Consider the following 24,837-nt stretch of genomic DNA (forward strand, 5'->3'; position numbering starts at 1 on the left):
CGGCTCTTTAAGCCTATCGAAGTGACCAAAAGGGAAGGAGAGAAGATAAATCAAAAGAGCTCCCCCCACTTTCCTTTCTGTTCCTAACAACCCCCCCAAGGAACTAACGCTAGAGGAAGACTCTTCTCCAATGAAGAGAGAAGAAAAAAAGCACCATTTCCTTCCAGATTGGGAGATGTCTCCTCCTCTCCCTCTCCGCTGATAGCTGAACAGCAATAATTTATCCTCAGTTGATTAACAAGGTGCTTATAGAATAGGCAACAGAACATCAATACTTTGCTCTTCCTCCTTTTATCAAAAGCACTGCTAGGACATCATGCTGGGTAAAGTAATTTTTACTGGAGCTCCTGGAACAATCTCGTCTTCGTGGAAAAGTATTAAAAAATACGGCCCAAATTAACACCCTGAGCCTAATTCACTGTTTTTCCGATTCGTTATATGCATATATACAGGGTTACAAGTTGCCAGCTCAGAGCAACAGGGTTTTAGATCCACTTTACACCAGCCTGTGCTGCCAGATTTGCTCTACCTCTACCACTCGTGGACACCTAATGATGTTCTCTAACAGTGATGCTGCAGAACACAGCGAGGTCCCATCAAAGTGAAGGAGCACTAAGTCACTGTAAGCTCACTGTGACCATTTCCTACCTCATGAGTTTAAAAATCTGTAGTGAGTCACACTGGGCAAAGGAGCAGTGAACTAGAGACTGATGGAAACCTTCCCAATCAGAAGCAGGTTCCTGGGGAGATCAAATGGGTAAAAGCACCGTTATATTGTCTTGCAGACTCTTCCACTGGGTCACCACTTCCCACCAAGCAGTACTAAAAATAAATATTAAAAGAATGCAGCCTTCACAAGAACGGAATAGATCAAGAGGGTTGAGCAGGAATCACACACTTACAAGAACATGTGTGTCAGATTTTCCACAGAAATAGAATATATTCAGAATAGAACTTCTTGGATAGGATGCACCTCACTACTAGATGCCATAGAATCATAGAATGGTTAGAGTTGGAAGGAACCTAAAGATCATCATGTTCCACCCCCCTGCCCTGGGCAGGGACACCTCCCACCACACCAGGTTGCTCCAAGCCCCCTCCAACCTGCCCTTGAACCCCTCCAGGGATGGGGCAGCCACAGCTTCTCTGGGCAACCTGGGCCAGGCTCTCACCACCCTCACACCAAACAAGTTCTTCCCCACATCTCAGCTCCATCTCCCCTCTTTCTGTGTCCAACCCTTCCCCCTCCTCCTAGGGCTCCCCTCCCTGATCAAGAGTCCCTCCCCAGCTTTCCTGGAGCCCCTTGAGGGACTGGAAGGGGCTCCAAGGTCTCTCCGGAGCCTTCTCTTCTCCAGCCTGAACCCCCCCAACTCTCTCAGCCTGTCCTCCCACTCCAGCCCTATGAAAACATCTCTAGGAAAGGTTTGGCTTCATAAATCTTTACCATCTTTGGAGACAGCGAAGCCATCTGTTTGAGCACCTGCACCCATCACTACAAGTAAGTCTGGAGAAGATGCCTAGATCGTCCACCAATAAAATCAGATGGGATTAAATCCCACTGTTTCTTACCTATGTTTTCATCTGCCTTGATTCTTGGTAAAATGTAATATTCACTCTTCCCAGTGCCACACACCACCTTACATAACTCTGTGCTGAAATGGTCAAGTCATATACAGGAATAAGCACCGTGCAGTTCTAAATTTTAACCCCAAATCTGACAAACCCTGTAGCCTGGGGATAATTTAATACCTCGACACAAGATACTCAGTGCATCTAAAACTCCAATTATTCTCTCTGACAATAAATGTATAATTAAAAAAGAAGGAAATATGCTAAAGACACTATCTGAGTGTTTTCCTACAGTCTTCCTCCGGAACACGCTGACAGCAATTACATTTTTACTCTGATTTCTTAAGGAAGCAAAGTTTCCATCATCATTATGCCCAGACGTTTGTGTACATCATGCACTCCTTTCCCTCCAGCAACTTTTTAATCCAACCTAGCAGAAGCTTAGAGATTTCAAAGATATTAAGATTTGAAAATATTTCCTGAAGACAGGCAGCTGGCCAGAGAAGGCCAAGAGATGAGCACCCACGTGGACAGGGATTTCAGCAGGAGCTTGTCCCTTTTAGTCACACAAAATCCAAGCAAAAAACAACTTGCCCATTCCAATGGGTCTAGAAGTGTTAAAATTCTTTTTTTTACTTCTTGGCATCACTTACTAAGGAGCTGGGATTTCCCTCAGGAGACTCTTCCACTGCCTGGCTGACATCACTGTGAGGAAGCCTCGCCGAAGACTAAGCTTGTGTCTTCCTTTCTCTAATTGAAGTTCTCACCCCCCAGCACCATTCTTGGCTTTTGCCTCCCCTGATTACTATCCCTTCCCTTCCTCTGTTTCTCCCTCCCCTCGACCCCCAGATATTTATAGGCAGAGAGGTCATCTTTTTCTGCTCCTTCTCCGAGATGAACGTATCCAGTTCCTCCACTCTCTCCTTCTAGGACATGCCCTCTAACCCTGTCACCCATTTTACTAAATCCTTTTGGACTCTCTCCAGGTTTTTGATGTCCTTTTTTCTGTTCTGCCTCTCAGTCCCAAATACCTCACGCTAGCTGCGGTCTCCAAAGCAGAAAGAGTGAAAAACCTAAAGTTAAAAATTAACTAATTTTTCTCTTCTGCTGTTTTTTTGTTCCCTGACAGCGCTGAGAAAAAGGAACAGAAAATTAATTTATACACTATCTCTGCAACAGAGCCTTTTGTCAGGGGTAAAAAAAAAAAAAAAAAATCTAGACTAAATTTCCAACTTGCCTAAAAGTCACAATTGTGAAACCCATAAACACCAATACCACGATTGGTGTTTTGCAGAGAGAAAGTTGAGGTGAAGGGAATTACATCAGTTTACCCGGAGCTTGAGTGAGCCCATGGCAGAGCCAGACTTTAATGGATTTTCAGTTATGTCCCTTAAGATTAGCCAACATGCTTTTCTGATAAGTGCTGGGAAATGTAAGTCAGTTGAGGAAGTTCTGCAAAATGTGTCAGAAGACAATTTCCTGATTTTTTTTTTTTTTTAAAAAAAAAAAAAAAAGCAAAAAAGCAACAGGGTGGATAGTTACATTTCTAATGACTAACACGGAAGAAATCACCACGAACCCGAGACTTTCGGGCTACTTGGATTAGGTGGTTTTAAGGGAACTTACGCAGGTTTGACATCCAAGTTCCAAAAATTTGGAGGAAGCAGATTACTCATCAAATGGGCTGAGACACGGGAGGGAGATGGATGCAAAACGTTCTGTTTTCTGTGCATCTCAAAACAGAGCGACTCCGAACCCGCCAGCAAATCAGTGCTGCTCCCCCAGCCCCCAAAGTGAAATCAGTGCCAGAATCATGTTGTTCAGCAACCAAGTGGGGACTGTCTGTAACTCATTCCCAAATCCTCGGTCTCACTCAGAAGCATTTTCTCCAGTGATAAGGCTTCATCAGGAAACACAGCTGGATGGAGGAAGGAAATTCTGAGAAGCAAAAAAAAAAATAAAATAATAAAATAGTGGGGGTTCCAGGAAGTTCAACCAGATAGGAACTAATGGAATTTGTTTTTCTGTCTCCCCAGCTCCCAGCCTTCCCTTAAGCAAGTGAGAAAAATCAGAGGGAAAGTGGGGGGGGCAAAAAAAAAAAAAAAAAAAAAAAAGTCTGGCAGATCTTACCCTGCAAAACAGGTCCTCACTGTAGGTCTCCAGAGAGCATCATAATTACAATTCAATATTTTCGATCACTTACTCTCCCTGGGAAAAAAACTGCAGACGTTTTCAATTTAGGTCCACTCTGAAGCCCAGCCATTGTTTTCTTCCCCCCCTTTTTTTTTTTAATAGTTTTTTTTATTTTTAAACAAAAGTCCCTGTGTAGTTTATTAAGGAGGTTTTAGTCGGACATACGATTTATCAAAAGTAATAATAATATGAAAGTATACTGTTCTGTACGATTTAACAAAAATAATAATAATAAAAAAGCACCGTTATGTTTAACATTCAGGAGAATTAAAGGTTGCAAGTGCCTCTGATTGGTAACACATATCCCAGAACCATCAAAACAACAGCTTCAACCAGTATCTCGGAATTATTACTTCTGGAGAAACTCCTTTTGACCCTTAGGGGCAAACAGCATTTCACTGAATTTCTAGAGTTGGAAGGGACCATAGAGATCATCTAGTCCAACTCCCCTGCTGAAGCAGGATTGCCCAGAGCTAGAGCATGTTACTCAGGAGCATCCAGGCGGGTCTTGAAAATCTCCAAGGAAGGGGACTCCACAACCTCCCTGGGCAGCCTGTTCCAGGGCTCTGTCACCCTCACCGTGAAGAAGTTTCTCCTCATATTTGAGTGGAACCTCTTGTGTTCCAACTTGTGCCTGTTGCCCCTCGTCCTTCCATATCCCTTTGCAATTCCACTCTTTTGCAATCTTTACAATCCTCTGGCCAACTCCCTTTCCCTTTGATAAGGTAGATAACCCAAATTTCAACATCCCCACTAACTGCAGCGGTGTGAGCGTGAAAGGAGAGAAAAGATGCATTAGCCAGATGAGTCCCAGGCTACTGAGACAGTTTAAAAGTGAGTCTGATATCAGCTCTTCAGTTAAGAGAGCTCGTATTAAGGTACCACAAAACACCTTCTGCCAAAGACTACTCCACAGGTGAAGATTGTAAAATGATTGCTAATGACCATACTAAGAAAGACTGAACACAACTAATTGGAACGGTGTCTCTGTGACATCTCTGATTTGTTGGGACACCAGTTATCACCCCTTACTGCAGCGGTGTCAGCGTGAAAGGAGAGAAAAGATGCATTAGCCAGATCAGTCCCAGGCTACTGAGACAGTTTAGAAGTGAGTCTGAGATCAGCTCTTCAGTTGAGAGCTCGTATTAAGGTACCACAAAACACCTTCTGCCAAAGACTACTCCACAGGTGAAGATTGTAAAATGATTGCTAATGACCATACTAAGAAAGACTGAACACAACTAATTGGAACGGTGTCTCTGTGACATCTCTGATTTGTTGGGACACCAGTTATCACAGCAGCAGTTCAGAGGTGATGTATTTTTGACAAACACTTCAGAAGAGCCAGCATTATCTTGCTGGTCCAGAGACCGAGTCACTCAGCCTTCAGCCCTTCCACTGGTTCCCATCTGATCATAAGCACAGATGAAGTTTCCTGGGTTTTACTCTTTTCCCCTCTTTTCCTAATCTTTAAGAACAGCTTGGACTAACACCAGCCAACCAGCCAGACCTAGCAGGCCAGTGCTGGTGAGCATCAACGTAATTAATACCACTGCCAGGGTCTACTCCACATTAGGCCATCTGTACAACTAGGAAAACTCAAAGGCTGTGGGTACAACAGCTCTTAGGATTCAGAGAAGGTCCACAACTCACTCAGATGAAAAATCTGGCCATAACGCCATTGATGCCACACATCCTTAAATGCCTCCATAACTTCCATGGTGTTTCTGGTGCCTACAGAACTGCAAATGATCACCCACTTGAGTCTGTTTACAGTGTGTTTTGTTATTCCAAAATGTTCCCATCTCCTGCTCCTTAAGTGATTTCCTTAATCCATCCACTGAATTTTGTCACAGGTTAAACTGGAGGCTCTAAGGGAGGGAGACAGTCAAAACTCAGTTGGACAAGGTCCCGAGGAGCTTGCTGTAGCAGACCCTGCTTGGAGCAGGGTTGTTGATCTGGAGACCTCTACAGGTCTCCTCCAACCTCAGTAATTCTGCAATTCCATGAAGTTAATACCCAAGATGCTTTTGATCCTGGACTGAAACAACTAGAACTATGGGAAACAGAATTATGCTGAGTATCTTTGTCAAAAGATGACGACTATGGCAAGATGAGGACAGGTCATTCAGCCCAAGTCAAATCTGTACCGAACGCTTCTCAAACTGCACCTCTAATAAAAAGAGGAGGAATCTAATACTTCGGAAAGATATTTATAGATAGGAATTCAAGCTATGGGATCGATACATAGAATCACAGAATCTTCTAGGTTGGAAGGGAACTTAAAGATCATCTCGTCCAACTGTCAACCTAACTGACAAAAATAGACACCCACACAACAAACAAGGAGCATCATCACTAAACCAGACCTCCCAGCACTTCATCAACCTGTCTTTTGAACACCTCCAGGGATGGTGCCTCAACCACCTCCCTGGGCAGCCCATTCCAATGCCTGATAACCCTTTCAGTGAAAAAATTTTTCCTAATATCCAGCCTGAACCTCCCCTGGAGTAACTTGAGGCCATTTCCTCTCGTCCTGTCGCCTGCGACTTGAGAAAAGAGACTGACCCCCATCTCTCTACACCCTCCTTTCAGGGAGTTGGAGAGAGCAATAAGGTCTCCCCTCAGCCTCCTCTTCTCCAGGCTGAATAACCCCAGTTCCCTCAGCCTCTCCTCACAAGACTTGTGCTCCAGACCCCTCACCAGCTTTGTTGCCCTTCTCTGGACCCGCTCCAGCACCTTAATGTCTTTTTTATGGTGGGGGGCCCAAAACTGGACACAGTATTCGAGGTGAGGCCTCACCAGTGCCCAGTACAGGGGGACAATCACCTCTTGGGCCCTACTTGCCACACTGTTCCTGATACAGGCCAGGATGCTGGTGGCTTTCTTGGCCACCTGGGCACACTGCTGGCTCATGTTCAGCCGACTGTCGACCAACACCCCCAGGTCCTTTTCTGCCCGGCAGCTCTCCAGCCACTCTGCCCCCAGCCTGTAGCACTGCCTGGGGTTGTTGTGACCCAAGTGCAGGACCTGGCACTTGGCCTTGTTGAACCTCATCCCGTTGGTCTCGGCCTTGTTGAACCTCATCCCGTTGGTCTCGGCCTATCGATCCAGCCTGTCGAGATCTCTCTGCAGAGCCTCTCTACCCTCCAGCAGATCAACACTGCCACCCAGCTTGGTGTCATCTGCGAACCTACTGAGGGTGCACTCGATCCCCTCGTCCAGATCATTGATAAAGATGTTAAAGAGAATTGGCCCCAGAACAGAATGCGAACACCCACGGAGAACAGCACTGCAATTCCTCAGGGGGCAGCTCCATTTCTGCCACCTTAAGGACCAGGCTCTGGAACGTGATGGAAAGGGATCAGGAGAGTTCATGGGTGCAACGAAACGAAATTGCTCAAAACTGGAGGGCCTGAGCAATGCATTTTTGTGCTGGGCAAACTCCACAGATCTCTGACCCATGAAGAAAAGGAGAGGGTAGGAAAAAAAAAAAAAAAGCAATTGTGCTGCTTCTGGCTTTCTGTCCCTGTGGCTGCTCAGCAGCAGACGGTGGCCAGAAGACGACAATGCAGCTCCAAATGACATTACCTCCTGCCTTGTATTTGCATGTGGAAATCTGGGTGCTTAACAGGGAACAGTCCGTGACTTTTTGCCAGAACCTTGAACCATTAGCTCACTGTTCAGTGAGAGGAAAAAGGAAACCTGTGCAGTAGCCAACGGCTGACCACTGCGTCGGGCAAGGAATTAGCAAAAGTGTGCACAAACTTAGACACCCTGCACAAGCCGCCATAAATGTGCATTATCTGCAGCGTCTATCAACAAAAGAACAAATGTTCTGCAGGATGGAGTCCCAGAAGCAGCAGCAGCAGCACCTTCCAAACTTATTTTTAGTTTCAAAGGATGCAGGACACGCAGAGAAAACAAGACCAACCATTTGGGACAACCCACGGGTGAGCAAAACCTACCCCCTTAACCACAGAACTGTTGATCTGCATTAAATCTCAGTTTTTCTTGCTTCATAAGAGTTAAGAACTAGATCCACAGCATATTTAGATAATGAGAAGTGTTAATCGAGGGGGCTCTGATGGTGCAAGTTTACCTACAGCATTTGAGACCTCTAACAGCTCTCGTGCTGTTAGAGGTCTCGCATTTGAAGCCCCCAAATGCTTATTTCAAGACATTAATAAGTATAAATAATAAGATGGGTTCTGCTGTGCCTGACAGCCTCCTCTCAAGCTCTTACCTTTCAAGCCAAACCACGTGACTGGTAACAAAGGTTCATACTGTTTTCCGCAGTGGCAGACAAGACAGGACAGTTCTAAATTTGTTTAAATTTCCCCCAACCTCCCGGTTTAATTAACTGTAACCGTATTTTCATAGTTTAGAGAACAGTACTCGGAAAACAGACTCGACATTTTTCTCTGTCCTACCAATAACTTTAAAACCTACAGCACATTTGCTGAAATTACAACACTATTTGGGATAATCGCAAAATCAAATCCTTCAAACCGTTCAATTCAAGACACCTCAGTGAAGTATTCTTTATTTTATAGTAAGAGTTTTCTCCAGGGAGGAATCCCCAGTGGATCCCTGTTTGCTCTTCACCAGCTCCCTCATCATTCCACCCAGCATTTACACAGCTCTGTACCTTATATTACCTTCACTACTATCCAGGATCTCTCAGCATGTTCATCCCCCTGTTCCTCTCCTCCCAAGGTTCACAGTGGCCCACAGTGAAGTCACAGAACGATTTTCAATTTTGAACAAGGAGGAAAGTCTCTGGGTATTTCAGACCTTTCCATCCAATTTCAGGCCCCATCTTTCCCTCTGAAAGACAAGAGTCTTCAGAGAGCTCTGAACCAACATGGCAATTCTTGGAACGTATTCATTTGTGCTTTCCAGATGTTATCTTTTCCAAAGAATTTTTCTGGACATATTAGTCATGCTGCAGTATAAACTTGTTATTTTATATACTGATATAGCAGGACTGTTCTCTGCAAGTGCAAAATGCTAATGAATACGTAAATACAACAAATGCTAGTACAAACCTTAAACTTGTTACACAAAATAGGGGAAAAGTCTTCTCATAAAATATTTATCGGCGTTCAAGCCATCTTTGAGTGGCTTCTTCTGAGTTCTAAATTGAATTCTGAACGAATTCTTCAAAGATGAGCAAGGATTTGCAGCTGTTCAGCCTTTCCCAATTCTTGTGAAAATAAGGGCAGTTTGTTGAGATTGGCCAGTTGCTACAGAATCTCAGATTTTATTTTGGATATTTACGGATCTTTCAGATCAAGCAAAATTTATCTACTTTGCGATGTGAGAAGTGTAAAATAAAATACTGAAGTTTCCTAATTCCAAAGAAGCTACATTATAATAATTCACAAAAATAGGTATTAAATCCAATCTTATTTCCTTAGGGTTCAGAGCACAGCCCTCCACCTGCAGACTTCACATCGAAACAACACGCACTTCACGGGCAGAAGATATCTTGCTCTTGATGGGCATGTGATAATCTCATCAGCAGAAAGACATTTAAATATAGTTTTGTTATAAGGAATAATACACCAGGAAACAAGAGAAAGGTGAAGCCTTTTGTTTACCTGTGTCTTCATACTCTTCTGTCGCTTCCCAAATATGCAGGACAGATCATCTTCACTGCGCGAAGAGAGATCCTTACCTGAAAGGGGGCAAGGGGAGGAAAAAAAAAATGCCACAACCTTCACATCTATTGATGATAAATACATTTTGATAACACAAACTGTGACCATGGAGGTAAAGAAATTGTTTTTGAAGGTGGAACAAAAAATAATCAGGAGGAGAACTCTAAAGATATTAAATGAAAGCTGACCATGGAGCTCACGTACAGGAGTAGATGGGTGTGTGTAGAGGGAAAGGCTGGTGAGGAGACAACCACAGCCTGGCGGTGGATGCCCACAGGGAAACAAATAATAACAGCTTGTTTTTCCCCATCTGACACTGCAAGTGTCACAGGAAGATGAGGGAAGAGCCTGCATTACAGTAAAGAGAGCTGTATCCTCCTACACACAAGAAAAGTTCAAGGAGAAGCTGCATCTCCTTGGATTCTCACGAGAATTTCCCACCTCTGACAGAGTTTGGGAGTTACAGCTCCTCCAAATAGTGGGGGGGGGGATAAAAAAAAAAAACAACAAAAAACCATCTTTACTCAGTGGAGACTTTTCTTATTCATAAAATTGCTTGTGAAAAGTAAACCTTCCGTCTCTACAACACACCGGATTATTCCAATTTAAAACAATTTCAAGGGTGAAGCAAAGACTTCTCCGAATTCCAGCAGGACCATCACTTTCCCCCCACCGTCGTGCGGGCAGCCCAGTATCAGACACGGAGCAGGGAGGGGGAAGCAAAAGGGTGTGAAGTGATATTCTGAGACACCAGCAAATGTTTAGCCAATTCTACAGTTCAGAAGCCTTTCTACAGCTTGTCTCAGAATATTCTTTTTAAAAGAAGTCAGCAAGAGTTAAAGAAACAATATTAGGCTAATTTATTACGAGTCTGCTGGGGGCGCAGTCTGCTTGATTTTCTGCTTCTGGCCTCAAAATGAATCTAAATACTTGTAAAATTAAAAAAACACAAACATAAATCTGAGTATTCCACCTGTTTTTTTCTTCTCAGGATCCTTAAAAGGGTAAACAGACAGATCAAACTAAAGGAGAAAGGGCTACCCAACCTTCTGGTGTCTCACTGGGCAGCCTCCATATGTCCTTACCCAAGCAAACTGGGTGAGACTGGGGACTGTTTGCAGCTTTATCTTGGCTAAGGCTTGGGATGTGACACTTAAAATCCTGCTGCTCCTCCTCTTTTATAGAATTGCCCAGGCTGGAAGGGACCTCCAAAGGTCATCTAGTCCGACCTCCCCGCAGTCAGCAGGGACACCCCCAACTAGACCAGGTTGCCCAGGGCCTCGTCGAGCCTCTCCTTGAATATCTCCAGGGATGGGGCCTCAACCACCTCCCTGGGCAACCTGTTCCAGTGCTCCACCACCCTCACAGTGAAGAACCCTCTCCTAATCTCCAGTCTAAATCTGTTCCCCTCCAGCTTGAAGCCATTGCCCCTCGTCCTGTCACTGCAGGCCTTTCTAAACAGGTTCTCCCCAGCCTTCCTGTAGGCTCCCTTCAGGTACTGGAAGGCCGCTATTAGGTCTCCCCGGAGCCTCCTCTTCTCCAGGCTGAACAACCCCAGCTCCCTCAGCCTGTCCTCGTAGCAGAGGTGCTCCATCCCCCTGATCATCCTTGTGGCCCTCCTCTGGACCCGCTCCATCAGGTCCATGTCCTTCTTATATTGAGGGCTCCAGACCTGCACACAATACTCCAGGTGAGGTCTCACCAGAGCAGAGTAAAGTGGCAGAATCCCCTCTCTGGACCTGTTGGCAATGCATCTTTTGATGCAAAACCCTACGCTTTCTTTCCATGCTTTCTCCCTGCCTCCCACCCCGACGTATCCCCCCCCTCCTCTTTCTGTATTCCCTACGACAAAACCGACTTTGCCGACAACCCAAATCTCTTGCAGCATCACGGTGGAAGAGCTGCTAGAAAAATGGGTGAAATCACTGCCTTAATTTCATCTCAGCATGTATTTCCCAGCTCCAAGCGTGGCTGCTGTGCCTGGTGCCTCTGCACCCCCAGCAGAGAAGCTACAAAACAGCCCCAGAAACGGAAGCCGCCTTCTCTGTGGCCGCTGCTCCCTTCTCCCGCTTTTGTGTGAGCTCGTCTTGTTTAGTCTGAAAGGAAGCAGGATCGGACTTGAACAACATTAGCCTCTCTCAAATAACTTTTCCTCTGGAAAAAGGACAATTATCCCTGTTTTAGACCACAGAGGGTCCAATCAAACAGGGGGCCTACCTTATAGAAACACCGTAGCCAAACAAATAAGGGATATTGTTAATATGAAAGTCTGTGTTTTACATGCTCAAAAGACACTACTTTTTTTTTTTTTTTTTTTTTGCTATATTTAGTAAAAGGTTAAATCCAAATCAAAATAAATCCTCTTTGCTACTACCTCAAACAGGCCATGGCCTCTGTACTTGCAAGCCCTGAACCAATTGTTTAATGTGGCAAAGTGGCAGGGTCACGTTAACGCATTTCTCTTCTAGGATGAATTACTTAATCAAAAACCCCAAAGCCCAGTATCAGAATTTGGCCGCCAGTTACTTCTGTTTTAGCAGAGGCATTTGCTGTCAGAAAATATTACACAGAACTTTAAGTATAATAAATTAGTCAATCCTGGAAACAGATCTTATTCATACATTGAAAAACTTATATACACACTCCATGTGCACATGGGTGTGAGAAAGGGGAACACAACCAACAGAAAAATAGAGTAAAAGGTTGAACAATGGTCAAAAACCCAAACCAGGGATAGCTGAAATAAAGTCATCACTCAAAGAAAGGAATTACTAAACTCCATGAGTTCTTGATATAGTTTTTGTGGCCACCAACCGCTGTCCTGATTTATAAAGCATCTGATAGATGTAAGAGGGCTTTCCTCTTCCTGCGTTCAGGTTTAATCTGATCCCTGATCTTATCCACATGATCTCTGAGAAGGGGTTATTGGAGATTGCAGGGGATAGTACGGTGCAGATGCCCAAGGAACTGTGTTATCACCTTTGCCTCCTCCTCCTCCCCCCTTTCCTATCCCCTGCCCACGCACAGATCACTCAGAATATTCACTGTTCCTTTATTCGGCTGATGGTTCGCTCAGATAGAAATTCTTTTACTCAACAGTATCAGCCTAAAGCCATCGAAAAGTGTCCAAAATAAAGAGGAAGAGAATATTATAGCTTTAAGTAAGTTGCTGCAGGGGGTATTTCTAAACCAAGGTTTTGCTTGCCAAATTTAGACCCCAGAAGGCATCAGATCACCTTGACGCTTTTTTTTTTTTTCCCCTCTAATCTTGGCTGCAGCTTATGAAACAACAAAACTCCTCTCACCTTTTGCAAACTTCATATAATGGACACGTTTCTTGGAAGATTTGGATTTTTCCTCGAGACTGAATGTCTTCTTCCGATTATTCACTGAGGACTCTAAAAAAAAAAACAAACCACAACCCATAAACAGGTTCCAACTGTATTTGAGGCACTCTAACCACCAAATGCAAACATCAGTGTATTCAATTTTCTCTCTCAAAACCAAATCTCAACAACATATCACAATATATTACCAAAGGAAGCGTGGTAAGTTTTGTCTGAGACATGTAACTGCTTGATTTTTATTTTTATTTTTTTTGCCACATCTCCTTCCCTTCCCATTTCCAATCTAATGCAATTAGAGGAGGCAGATACAGGTCCTCCAGGCCTAATTTAACACCATTTCTACAGTAAGAAAAGTCAGGGTTTATTGTGCAGTTCATTATAAAGTATCTCTCAAAGGCAAAGCCTAATTTAACACCACTTCTACAGTAAGAAAAGTCAGGGTTTATTGTGCAGTTCATTATAAAGTATCTCCAGTGCTGGACTCTGAGAAAGATGTAAGAAATAATACAAAAATACTCAATCTGACTGGTTAGAAAGAAAAAGGGGGAAAAAAAATATCCCCCAGACAGGCTTTTCACTTCTAACACTACATGAAGTGCCTCTAACTGGACACAGTCTGATACTGATGAAAGGAAATTAAATGGTGGCAGAGCTTCTCTGTCCCTGAGGCCAGTTAGAACAAATTGCCACATCCGTATTATTTAATTTTCCTCTCTTCCAGAAGAGGGGTTGCACGTAAACTCTCCAGTGAGAATGATCTCTGGAGTCCCAAATTCACTCAGGAGCTGTTTGGGAGAATGTTAGATTGTGCAGGTCAAAGCCACGTGAAGGATTAGTCTTAACTATTTAAAGAAATATCAAGTTCCTGTGCTGTGGCAGGTTATTTTACTGGGACAGATCCACCCTTTGCATCCACAGAACCTGTTAATTTACAAAAAATTCTCAGTAGGAGGGAACCTGCTGGCAGGTTAATAACTATTAGTCCTGTCCTAAAAGGCACCACAGGATTCTCTGCTCTGTAACTCTAGAAAAGGCTACTCTGGTGAGATGTTTTTTCCTCCCACTGGCAACTGGGATGGGTAGGGAAATCAACCCATACCCTGAGGGCCAAGTTGAGTCACCTTTTTCGTAGGCCCCCACCCCTGAAAGCTCTGCAGCCCAAGCTTTTCTGACACTGGAATTACAGCACGTCACTGTTTGATGGGCAGTGCCACCCAACGATGGAGTCACTGACCTAAAAATGAGATGGGCAGACAGGGGTGGGAGAGCTGACACCAGAAAGCACTCAGATCTACTCTTCTATTTACACACTAAGCCCTAGTGAGAAGAGGAAGGACCCACAAACTCAGTTTTAGCCAAGAGTTTGAAGACAACTTGAAAAATACTCAATAAAAAAGGGACTATGGGGAAATTTAAGCATCACAACTCAAATTTCCTGACTGGGGATGAGGCACTTGGAGTCTGCTCTCCCATCCACTTGTCCCTGGAGGTGTTGAAAAGACGGTCTGATGTAGTGCTGGGAGTTAGGGGTTAGTGAGGTTTTTTTGGTCAGATTTGGGTTGATGGTTGGACTAGATGATCTTGAAGGTCCCTTCCAACCTAGATGATTCTATAATTCTATAATTCTACCTAAGGGAAGGTTACACAGAGCAAAGGATTTCCACAGGGCTTCCTCCTCCACTTTATTCTGGCAGCAGAAGGGGCAGCAGCACCGCCTTGTGCCTTCAAGGAGCAATTTCACTACCCAAAACGTGCTGGGACTTGCACTGGACATGCAGGTACATCCCAGTGCCTTCCAGTGACTGGTAAACCCTCTGAACAGATTGAGCAAGGGCTGCAAGAATACTAATGGACTTTTTAAAGCAATTTAGTCATAGCAATAAAGCCACGTGTCACTTCTACTGCAAATCTGATACAAATAGATATTCCAAAGCACATTAAAGACACGACCAGTGTGTCGTTGCCCATTTTATGAATGGGAAAGGGACAGTCATCATCACCTGGTATCCCAGAAAAAAAGCCAGGAATCAAAACACCTCACTAGAAAAAAAAAGAAAAGAAAGCTAAAATGATGTACATCAAGGGTATTTGAATGTTGGCATACAAACCACCGTGGGGCCCTTCCTTCCCGACCTCTAATTGCAATCCATCTCTGGCAACTACACCAGTTATTTAAGAACAATGAAGTTTTTCAGCTGACTTTTAATGCAATTGGAACCTGGCTGATGGCCAATAATGTAACACTCGATCCTGTAGCACAGCTGCAGGCAGAGTTATATCTGGATGAGTTTTGCCAGCTTCAACAATTGCCAAAAAAACAAGTTTGGGAGCAACGCTCGCGGCCTGCAAATCATCAAACACGATTCTGACAGGGAGTTTTCCAACATGCACCCAAAATTTGTCCCGAGTGATTGAAAAATCCTTGTCCCGGCTCCTAAAAAGATCAAGGAAAAATAATGGAGTAAACCAGGGAGAAATATGGTTTTCCGGGGCCACTTTGCATAAGTAGAGATGACCCAGGGAAGAGATTTAGGAAGAACACAGCCTTGCTCAACCAACCTGCCTCGGTGCTGACTCACTGTGTCCTTGGGCAAGTCATTTCAGCTCTCTGCTCGCCAGAGTGCAGGTTTCCCACCAGTTCCACCTAAATGATCTTCCCAGGGCTCAAGTTGGAACTCGGGTAGGATTTAGTTATAAAAGTAGAAAGGAACTTCTGGAATTTCCCTACGATATACTCTTCTACCTCTTGAGGACTTTAACCACAGCACCTACCGTCGCGCAGCCTCAAATCGGGACCAGGGCTCCGATGCACAAGGTTAATTTATACAGGAATCAAAAACAATTGCACCAGATTCAGAATTTTAATCCTAGTTCTCTAAGATTAGGAACCAAGATTGATCCTTCTCGTTAAATGGTTTTTCTTCTCTTTCTACCTTCCCTTAAGAATGAATAGAGTGAACGAATGAACGAACAATTGCTAAATTCACTAATCTGGCAATTCTGCCACGAGCAGCACACGGAGAGGGGGCTGTGTCCACACAGAGCCCTTGGTTAACAACACTCCGTAGAGCTGTTTTATCTTACATATATGATCAGAGTTTAAACTTGAGTCTAACTAAAAGGAGTTAAAAGATTTGACCAGTCCAATTCCCTCTGTAAGGTCACACCCACCGGTTTTGCATAACTTCATTTTTTACAAACCAAGGTCAAACTGTACACAGCTCTTCAAAATTCAAAGACTTTATAAATAGCCCTTTCGGGAAAGTTGTGTAGTTTCCCCACTCGGGTGCTCTACATCAGGGCTACAAAAATCACATTACACCACACTCGAAACAGAGATGCATAACTCTGAGTCAAAAGCTAAAAAGCAGCTCTCTGAGGACCGGAAAAGTAGGTTTTTAAGAAACCACCAGAGGATGGAAGCCAGGAGGGACAGTTCAAATGCATTGCAACGGTGAGGGACTGTGATGTGAGCCTTCATATTGGCTCCAGTATATCCCAGTACGAAAGGTCCCCTATGTTGTGGTCCTGGATAAATGGTACATCCCAGTACAAAAGGTCCCCTATGTTGTGGTCCTGGATAAAACAAACAAGTTCAAAATTTTGTATTTGCTTTCCCCAACAAAATGCCTTTAATAGAGGCCTGACTGAGAGCAAAATCAATCTCATTTTGTATTTGCTTTCATAGAGGCCTGACTGAGAGCAAAATCAATCTACCAAGATCAAACAAACCTGAGCATGGTCATGGATGGCAACGTGTCCTTTGTATCCCACTGATTTTTGGGGGAGAACGGGAAGAAGAGGGAGTTGTCAACCTCAGGAAGGAGACTATCAGCGGCCCAAAGGACTGGGCCTCAGCTAGACTTTAAAGAATGGAAATGGATGGAATGGAAACTCTGCTAAGTTTCCAACATCTGATTGAGCAAAGCATGAACCTACCTGTTTCACCCTGTCCGTGGCAATCATTCAGTTCAGCCAGGAGCTGGTTGAAGTCATCCTGATGAGCAATCCAGTTGTCCTGTAAATATCACCCACGTCAATACGAGGCAAAAGCCTTCAGAACTAACAGAAGTTTGGCTAAAACAGATTATCAAGACTCTGCACTCTAAGAAGTAACGTAATTTTATGTACTCAATCCTTGTTGGTGGGAGGGACCCTCAGAAGCTGCACAGGTGAGCTCCCTACAGTCATTCCAAAGTGCAGAAATGATAATGGTTGTGTTTCTAAGTCCTTAAACAATACTGAGCTGCTCCTGGCTCTGTGTCTCCCCAGGCAGGAAATACTAGTGTGATTTTTTCCAGGGTTGTGTTTTTAAGTCCTTAAACAATCCTGAGCTGCTCCTGGCTCTGCGTCTCCCTTGTCTGCGCAAGATGTTTTCAAAAGCAGGCAGGAAATACTAGTGTGATTTTTTCCAGACACAAAGTTACTTAACATGTTAATTATGAGACAAACACCTTTAGGATCATGTTCTGCTCTGCCTGTGTATCCGAACTCCAGTCAGAATGGTGATTGTAGCAGGGAGAGGGACAGAAGGGAAAGGGAGAAAGCAAGTATTTCAGTGATTTGCTTGGAAGCCAAAAAAACCAAAACCAGAATTCACCGCAACCTTTCCAAGCAGGTACTTGCTCCTAAAACACCCAACAAAGCAGAACTGAACTCCAGGTCAAGAGTTTCTGCAGAGAGGTTCACATAGGCACATGTTGCCACCAGATGTGATGGCACATTTCACTAACGTCCCACCACAAAGACTGGGCTTTAGCTGAAATGGGACCATTTCCTTACCTGGGTCTAATGCTCACCTCATGATTGATGGCTGCTCCCAAGCCCAGCGTGTTGTTTTTCACCTGAACCTTGATATGTTCTGTATTTCCTTGTTCCTGAGCCCCAAGACCCTAAGGAGGATTTAAGGTTAAAAATGTGAGGATTTTCCAGCAGTGACTAAGCAACTAGAGCTTTGCTCCTGTAGGACAGATTGCAAAGAAACCACAACTTACTATTTATTCACTTTCCTGTAACTGAATTCAGTCGTAGGCATTAGCACACATGAGATTTTTTTTTTTTTTAATTTACTACTTAAGCCTCCAGCAAAGTATTATGAACACTAAATTAGCAACAACATTAAGTAGTTGGGTGATTAATCAGGAAGCCACCTGACATTCCTAGGCAAGTCCAAAGCGTTTGCAATTTTAAAACAAGACACTACATAAAAAGAACATGCCTCTCACCAAAAATACCTCCGTCACTGGGAAGGCAGCTACTGCTGTGAGACAGATGCCACATGGGACATAAAATATGGAACAAAGTTATATGGGGGGGAAGCAAGAGGGAAAGGGTCACGCTGGTGCTAACAGGACATTTAAGAATTTCTTCCACCTCATTCACACTAATAAGCTGATGAAAATACTGGAGCAAACAAATATTGGGTTTGTCTGTCCTAAAAAACAATCATTCAAATCTGGGAAGCAATCCTTAGGTCCAGTATTATCTTTCTTAATTGTACAGGGGTGGGTGGGGAGTGGAGAAAAGACAAAACTTTAAAAAGGTTTAAAATAAAGGTTTAAAACTTTACTCCTGATTATCTACTCGCTTTTTCCTTAATTGGTCACCAGTAATAAATCATCGACTATAGGAAACATGGATGTGGTGGAGAGAAGCCCTGTGGATAGATCCTGGCAATATCTAATATTTGAAGCAATGAGGCATGTTGGAAAAAGGCTGTTGCAATCATGAATCCAGTAGAGTTTATTTGGTCAGTGGAGTGGGAAATTTACCTCGAAACTTCTGTTAACCAAAAAGTCTGGAAGGAAGCAGGACACTCGGCTACACATCCTGCTGTGACCCAATTCCACGACAACTAATAACAGGACTAGTGTAAGCAGCTTAATTTCACCGCACGGATGGGCTTTTGCCCATTAATTTAACCATGTTAAGGTTCCATTTGTCTGAGTTTGTAGTGGAATGGAGAGAAACCCTTCTCTTCTTGTAAAGGACTGTCCAGTAGCTCAAGTAGGAAACTTATTGTTAAGAAAAAGATGGGTGGGAGGGGGGTGACAGAAAACAACACGAGGGGTCCCTTTCACACTCTGATACAAGCAGTATCTACAGAGGAACTGGCTGCCTAAAAAACAATTCTAACACTTAACAGCATTTTTTTCTATGCTGGTTTACATAGATATTTTAATCTTACACTTATAAAACACCTGTGCATACTAATTATGTAAAAAAACAGCTCTCAAGCTCCATACTTTTTAGTCTGGTCTAAAGCCTAGTGAGACCAATGCCAGATATTGACTTCAGCAGCCTCTGAATCAGGTACCACTTGCTTTTCATTAAATTAGAGGGACTCAGAAGCCAGATTTATATGTGCTAACCCTAAGCCAACTGACGCAAAAGTAAACTATACTGAGGAAGCTTATTTTTCTAAGTCTTAATGTATTAAAATAATTGAGAACGGTCCTAACCTTACTCCTGTTAAAAAAAAAAAAAAGCTGGGAGAGGAAATCTAGGAGAAGAATTAAATAAATATGGTGGGGGGGTTGCGTGCATTCATTTCATTACACATGCTGACATGCAGGCCCAAATCTCAGCTTTGCTGAGGCACCTTTGTGGAAGTTAAACTGCTTTTGAGGGGCAGCTGAGAAGTTTGCAGCCGTCTGCACTGACCTAGAGATTATTCTTAGAGCCAGAAAACAGTCACCGAACCCCACAGGTACTGGCTGGAGCTGGGAAGAAACACAGCTCACACCACGCTGCATTTTGGCCATTCCAGGAACAGATCAGCTTAAAGCAGGTCCTGGAGTTGTTTTAAACAGTATCAAAAGCCAGAGAGAGAACTACGGGTATAAAAGCAACTTAAAGCCTTTAACCATCACCTGATTTAATGTGCCAACTCCTGCTCTCACTTGGGGACGTTACCCTGTCAAAGAGAGGGGAGAAAAACTGCAAAGCAGGACAAGCACAAGCAAGTACCTTTGTAACAAACTGTAAAAATCTAACCTTGCTCAAATTCTCTGTGCACTTAAGAGAATAAATCAAATAAAAGAACATGGTTGTTTAAAACACTGACATCAAGAGTTCCCCCCAGCAGTATTCCACTCTTCAGCTAAACATCCCCCCTCCTTTAGATCATACCTTTCCTTTGGACCAGCCCATCTTTTCCAGCATCTTCTGGCCAAATTTAGACTCATCTTTACTCCAAGCGCTATTTCGTGGATCCACAGACCACTTCTGCCTTCTACGGGCTAGAGCAGGAAGGAAAAAAATTCAAACAGGCTCTATTTAGGTTTCCACAGTGTTCTTAGTGTTTAAATAATTCAAAAAAAAACCAAAAAAAAGCTCTTCGTTGCAAAAAACCCCACAGAACTTATGCCAGACTAAACACCTTTGGGGGTTTAATTTACTAAACCTTATATTGCAAAAAAAAAGCCAGTGAAAATGTTAATTATTAATGTGAAGAATGCCAAAGTGGAATTGTAACGGATGTTGTCATCCCTACAGATGGGCTGCAATTCAGGGAAGGCTTTAAGGATTACCATTGAGGTGTACAGACCTAAATTCCATATTTATTCCAATTTTGTTTTACATCTGGCTTCAACATGAAATCTATAGGGGATGAGACTTCGGTGCAGTCTTCTTTTTAACCAGAACATAGAAGTTTTAATATTTGCCTTCATAAGAAAAGGCAAATCAAAAATAAAACGGAAATGACCCAAGAAAACTGAATCGCAGAAAATAAACAAGTGGGATTTCAGCTTTTGGATTTGCCACAAAATGGTTTATTTGGAAACTGAAAAGTCACCGGAAATTATTGCAGATGTTAAAAGAGCAAACTGAGAATCCCAGGTTCCTTTTTCCTACGCAAACTACTAAAGAAACTACAGTCCCCCAGGCCCACATACGTGCGCTCGCCTCCACCATCAAGAATAGCTTTATTGAACTAAAAGAAGAAAAGCTAACGCAGTCAAGCAGTCCCTTCAAGTGTGGTACACCTAAACACACGCAGGAAGACAACCTAAGTAAACAAGACAAAGAAAGAACGGGAGACAGGAAGATTACAAACTCCACTCAACGCGATGGGAAGCGGAGGATCAAAAACCGACCCATTAACCCAAGGCCACATCGAGTCAGAGAGAAGCCAAGTCCACCGAGGCGCGTTTCAACACACTCAGGAAGTCATCTTTCCCTAAATCCCAACACTTCGGATTTGGGCCAGAGGGACAGAATATCACAGGAATGTTTGATTCATTTTTTTTGCCCAGTTTGATTCATTTTTTGCCCTTTGTTTCGTTCTTAAAGTACTACTACCATCAGAATGCATGATGATGGCTTGTTTTTAAATGTACTTCCTAAGCTTTGAAGCTGAAAACAGACGCTGCGTGGCTGCCCCATAAGAAGTAATAGTCTGATAAAGAGTTTTGTAAAACCCCAAACAGTTCATAAAAAAGATTTTACAGCAGGTTAACTGACTGAGTGCCGCCATGGAATCCGCACAGCACTTGCTTGGTTCAATTCTCTACAGGTAAACAACTTATTTCCAACAAACAGCCTTCAAAAATTATCTACTACAAGCCCTGCCTGTGCTGCTGAAAAAAAGAAAGATGGTAAAGTGTCACTGTGGGCTGTGATTTTAAACATTCCCAAAAAATTAGGGTTCCTTGCTGCCCCATGGAGAATAAAACCTTTGGCTCCCTTAGTGAAGTGGCTCATGATCTGGGATAATTAACATGCACTGTCATCTTCCCTCATCCAAGATGCAAATGATCCCTAAGGACCCAGGTTTCCAGTGGTTTGTGGAGGGAATGAAGGAAAAAGCTGTCGAGATGGCAGCAAAAGAGAAGCCCGATAAAAACAGGGAACACCTTGGCTGTTGCTTTCGGCCTTAACTGACAGCGAAACAAAAACATAAAGGACAATAAAAAGCAGCAATTTTATAGAGGTTTCGCTGCCCAGCTGAGCACAGCCCTCCTTTTCAATCCCATTTCTTAATTTGTCTTTTTTTTTTTTTTTAAATCTCTCAATTAACATTGACTTCCCCTCACTCAGTCATCTGTTCAATGCCTTTATTTAAAAATCTAACTATAACAACATATTAAGTATGCCTGTATTCTGTTATGCTCTCCTTAACTAGTTCCCCAGGTGGTGACTTTGCAAATCCCCCAAAAATTAAATTCAATGCAATTCTTACAGCCCTGAAGCCACCCTACGCACCTAAGGATTTGTGTTACACTGTGTCAACTGAACGTGGGAATTTAAATTAACTTCCAAATTGAGTTGTTTGATATAGTTCAGCTAATCCACTTTAAAAGTTAATTTCTATTAATTTTTCTGAATATCTCTCCGTAGAGAAGCCCTAAGACATTTTACACCCAGGAGGACCCTGGTAACAAAACACAAATGTACCCAATACAGAGGTTTCTCAAGGTCGAAATTTTAAGACACCTTCCATTTCCCAGTGCTTTTAATCCAAGTACTTAAAATCTTTTAACTACCATTATGGGATTAATCCTCACATTTCTGCCAGGTTAACACACTCTTATTTTCAGATATGGTAAACTAGACACAGTAAAGTAAAGCTACTTGCTTACATCTTCAGGGAAGTAATTAAAACAGCCAGGAACAACTTCATGCCACATACAACAACCATAAAATCATCTCTCCTCTCCAAACAATGACTGTTTAGTCAACAATTTATCAGAAATATTTGTTCACCGATGTCTTAAGGGCAAGAAAGGAAACAACATACTATCTTCCAGCTAAAAAATTCAGCTGGGAAGTTAACACCAATCTTCTGGGCTGCTCATAAAAGGATGCTGGAAATAGTACTGCAACTCTGGGCAAGCAGCACCATCCAGTGGAGAAAAGCATCATTTCATTAGATCTTTCTTCACTCCAATACCTTATGATTTGAAAAAGATCAATTACTAAACCCTTTTACCAAGACAAATTCTTGGCCTGAGTATGTGTTTTAACTATTCCTTCTGAAAGTTCCCTATCAGCTCCCATCCAAATCCCCACTGCGTGCTCATATAATAATATAAACGTATAATAATAAACAGGTTAAATTCCTCCATAGAACAGAAAAAGATATACTGCCCACAGAAGGGATTTAATTTTTAATCCAAGCACCAATAAGACAGACAGTTAATCAAAGTTTATTAAAAGTTAAAGATGTAAAAGTGGCGGTGAGGGAAAAGCTAACTGTGTGGCCATTTATGCAATTGATACAGTTTTTTAAAATTGACACTACACAAGCATAGAATGGTCAAGTTTGTCTTCCTCAGTTTAGTTGCCCAGAGAAGTGGGAGATGCCCCATCCCTGGAAACATTCCAGGTCAGGTTGGACGTGACTCTGAGCAGCCTGGTCTAGTTGAAGATGTCCCTGCTCGTGGCACGGGGGTTGGACTACATGGTCTTTAAAGGTCTCTTCCAGCCCAAACCTTTCTATGACTCTATAATTATAATTATATTATTTCTATAATTATTTTTTTCCATAATTATTATAATTATAAAATCATAGAATGGTTTGGGTTGGAAGGGACCTTAAAGATCATCGAGTTCCACCCCCCAAGCCCTGAGCAGGGACACCTCCCACCACACCAGGTTGCTCCAAGCCCCCTCCAACCTGCCCTTGAACCCCTCCAGGGATGGGGCAGCCACAGCTTCTCTGGGCAACCTGGGCCAGGCTCTCACCACCCTCCCACCAAAGAATTTCTTTCTAGTATCTAATCTAAAAAGATTATTGAAATTGACAGTGTCCAATAAAATAGTTAATAAAGTCTATATAAAAAAAGTACCAACAATGTTTACATCTAAAATAATTAGAATATTACATATGTAAAGGCAATTTTGTTCACCTCAGTTCACACCTGTATTTCCCACTGGAAACCACATATCCTAATTAGTCATTATATTTAGGTCCATCTTTCCTTCAGTCAAGCAAACAAATTCATCAGACCCTGACACCAGCAAGCTTACTGAAACCACCTAAGGAAATTAACGATAATTGTACACAAACACACTAGTCCTGTTACACAGAAATCTACACGTGAGAAGTTTAGTGTTTTGTATCCATTTTTACATTTACTAGCAAAAGCTACTTCACTTGGAAGAGAAGGCAGCAAAAGTTTTTAGTTCCTGCTCTGGTCAAACCTGAGAGAGTTCTGTTTCCTGAACTGAAGGGCTTTACCCAGGAAAGAGTAACCAGTCAGGATATTCATCCAATGTTTTAATCAATTCTTTTAGACATGGAGAGCCCAAGTCCTCGCTCATTTCAGAGGTAAGAGTGAAGCTCTGTTTGATTCCAGTATCAGGAAAAGTTTAACCAAAATTATCAGGCTGCGTATCATAAAACCTTTAAAAATGATTCACGCAGCAATACCCTTACACAAAAAGCCTATGATATCCACATGGTTTTACCCCAAGTCTCCCCAGGAGTTCAGTGGATTTACTTGGCTTTTTTGAAGTACCTGCCTAAAATCCTTTCCATCCCACCACCACCTTTCCCAACCCAGGATTCAGCCGGTCTCGAAGCTCTCTGGACAGAGAAGAGAGCAGGCTAAGCTTGACTACCAACCCTGGGAGCTGGGATTGTTCAGCCTGGAGAAGAGGAGGCTCTGGGGAGACCTTATAGCGGCCTTTCAATATCTGAAGGGTGCCCATAGAAGAGCTGGGGAGGGACTCTTTGCCAGGAAGGGTAATGATAGAACAAGGGGAAACGATTTTAAATTGGAAGATTCAGATTAGGTCTCAGGAAGAAATTTTTTACAGTGAGGGTGGTGAGACACTGGCCCAGGTTGCCCAGAGAAGCTGTGGCTGCCCCATCCCTGGAGGGGTTCAAGGGCAGGTTGGAGGGAGCTTAGAGCAACCTGGTCTGGTGGGGGGTGTCCCTGCCCAGGGCAGGGCGTTGGAACTAGATGATCTTTGAGGTCCCTTCCAACCCAAACCATTCTGTGATTCTATGATTCTATACACACAGCTCCCCTGAGTTCCGCTTGGCTGCCACACTGCCCCAGCACCCTCCGGCACCCCCGCACAGCCCCCACACAGCCCCGGCACCCTCCAGC

At 43.2% G+C, this 24,837-nt stretch overlaps 1 protein-coding gene across 1 annotated transcript in view; it reads right to left on the bottom strand.

Moving 5' to 3' along the window:
• Positions 1–24,837, bottom strand: part of PINX1 (PIN2/TERF1 interacting, telomerase inhibitor 1) — a 90,982-nt gene that overhangs the window by 65,514 nt on the left and 631 nt on the right. The window contains exons 2-6 of the mRNA XM_014948398.1: positions 19,907–20,016; positions 17,575–17,667; positions 16,715–16,793; positions 12,734–12,826; positions 9,369–9,445 (exon numbers count right to left, since the gene is read on the bottom strand). Of these exons, the coding sequence (XP_014803884.1) occupies positions 9,369–9,445; positions 12,734–12,826; positions 16,715–16,793; positions 17,575–17,667; positions 19,907–20,016 (452 nt within the window). The remainder of the gene's footprint in view (positions 1–9,368; positions 9,446–12,733; positions 12,827–16,714; positions 16,794–17,574; positions 17,668–19,906; positions 20,017–24,837) is intronic.

This window comes from Calidris pugnax, unplaced genomic scaffold (assembly GCF_001431845.1).
Source record: "Calidris pugnax isolate Ruff unplaced genomic scaffold, ASM143184v1 scaffold140, whole genome shotgun sequence".
NCBI classification, from domain to species: domain Eukaryota; kingdom Metazoa; phylum Chordata; class Aves; order Charadriiformes; family Scolopacidae; genus Calidris; species Calidris pugnax.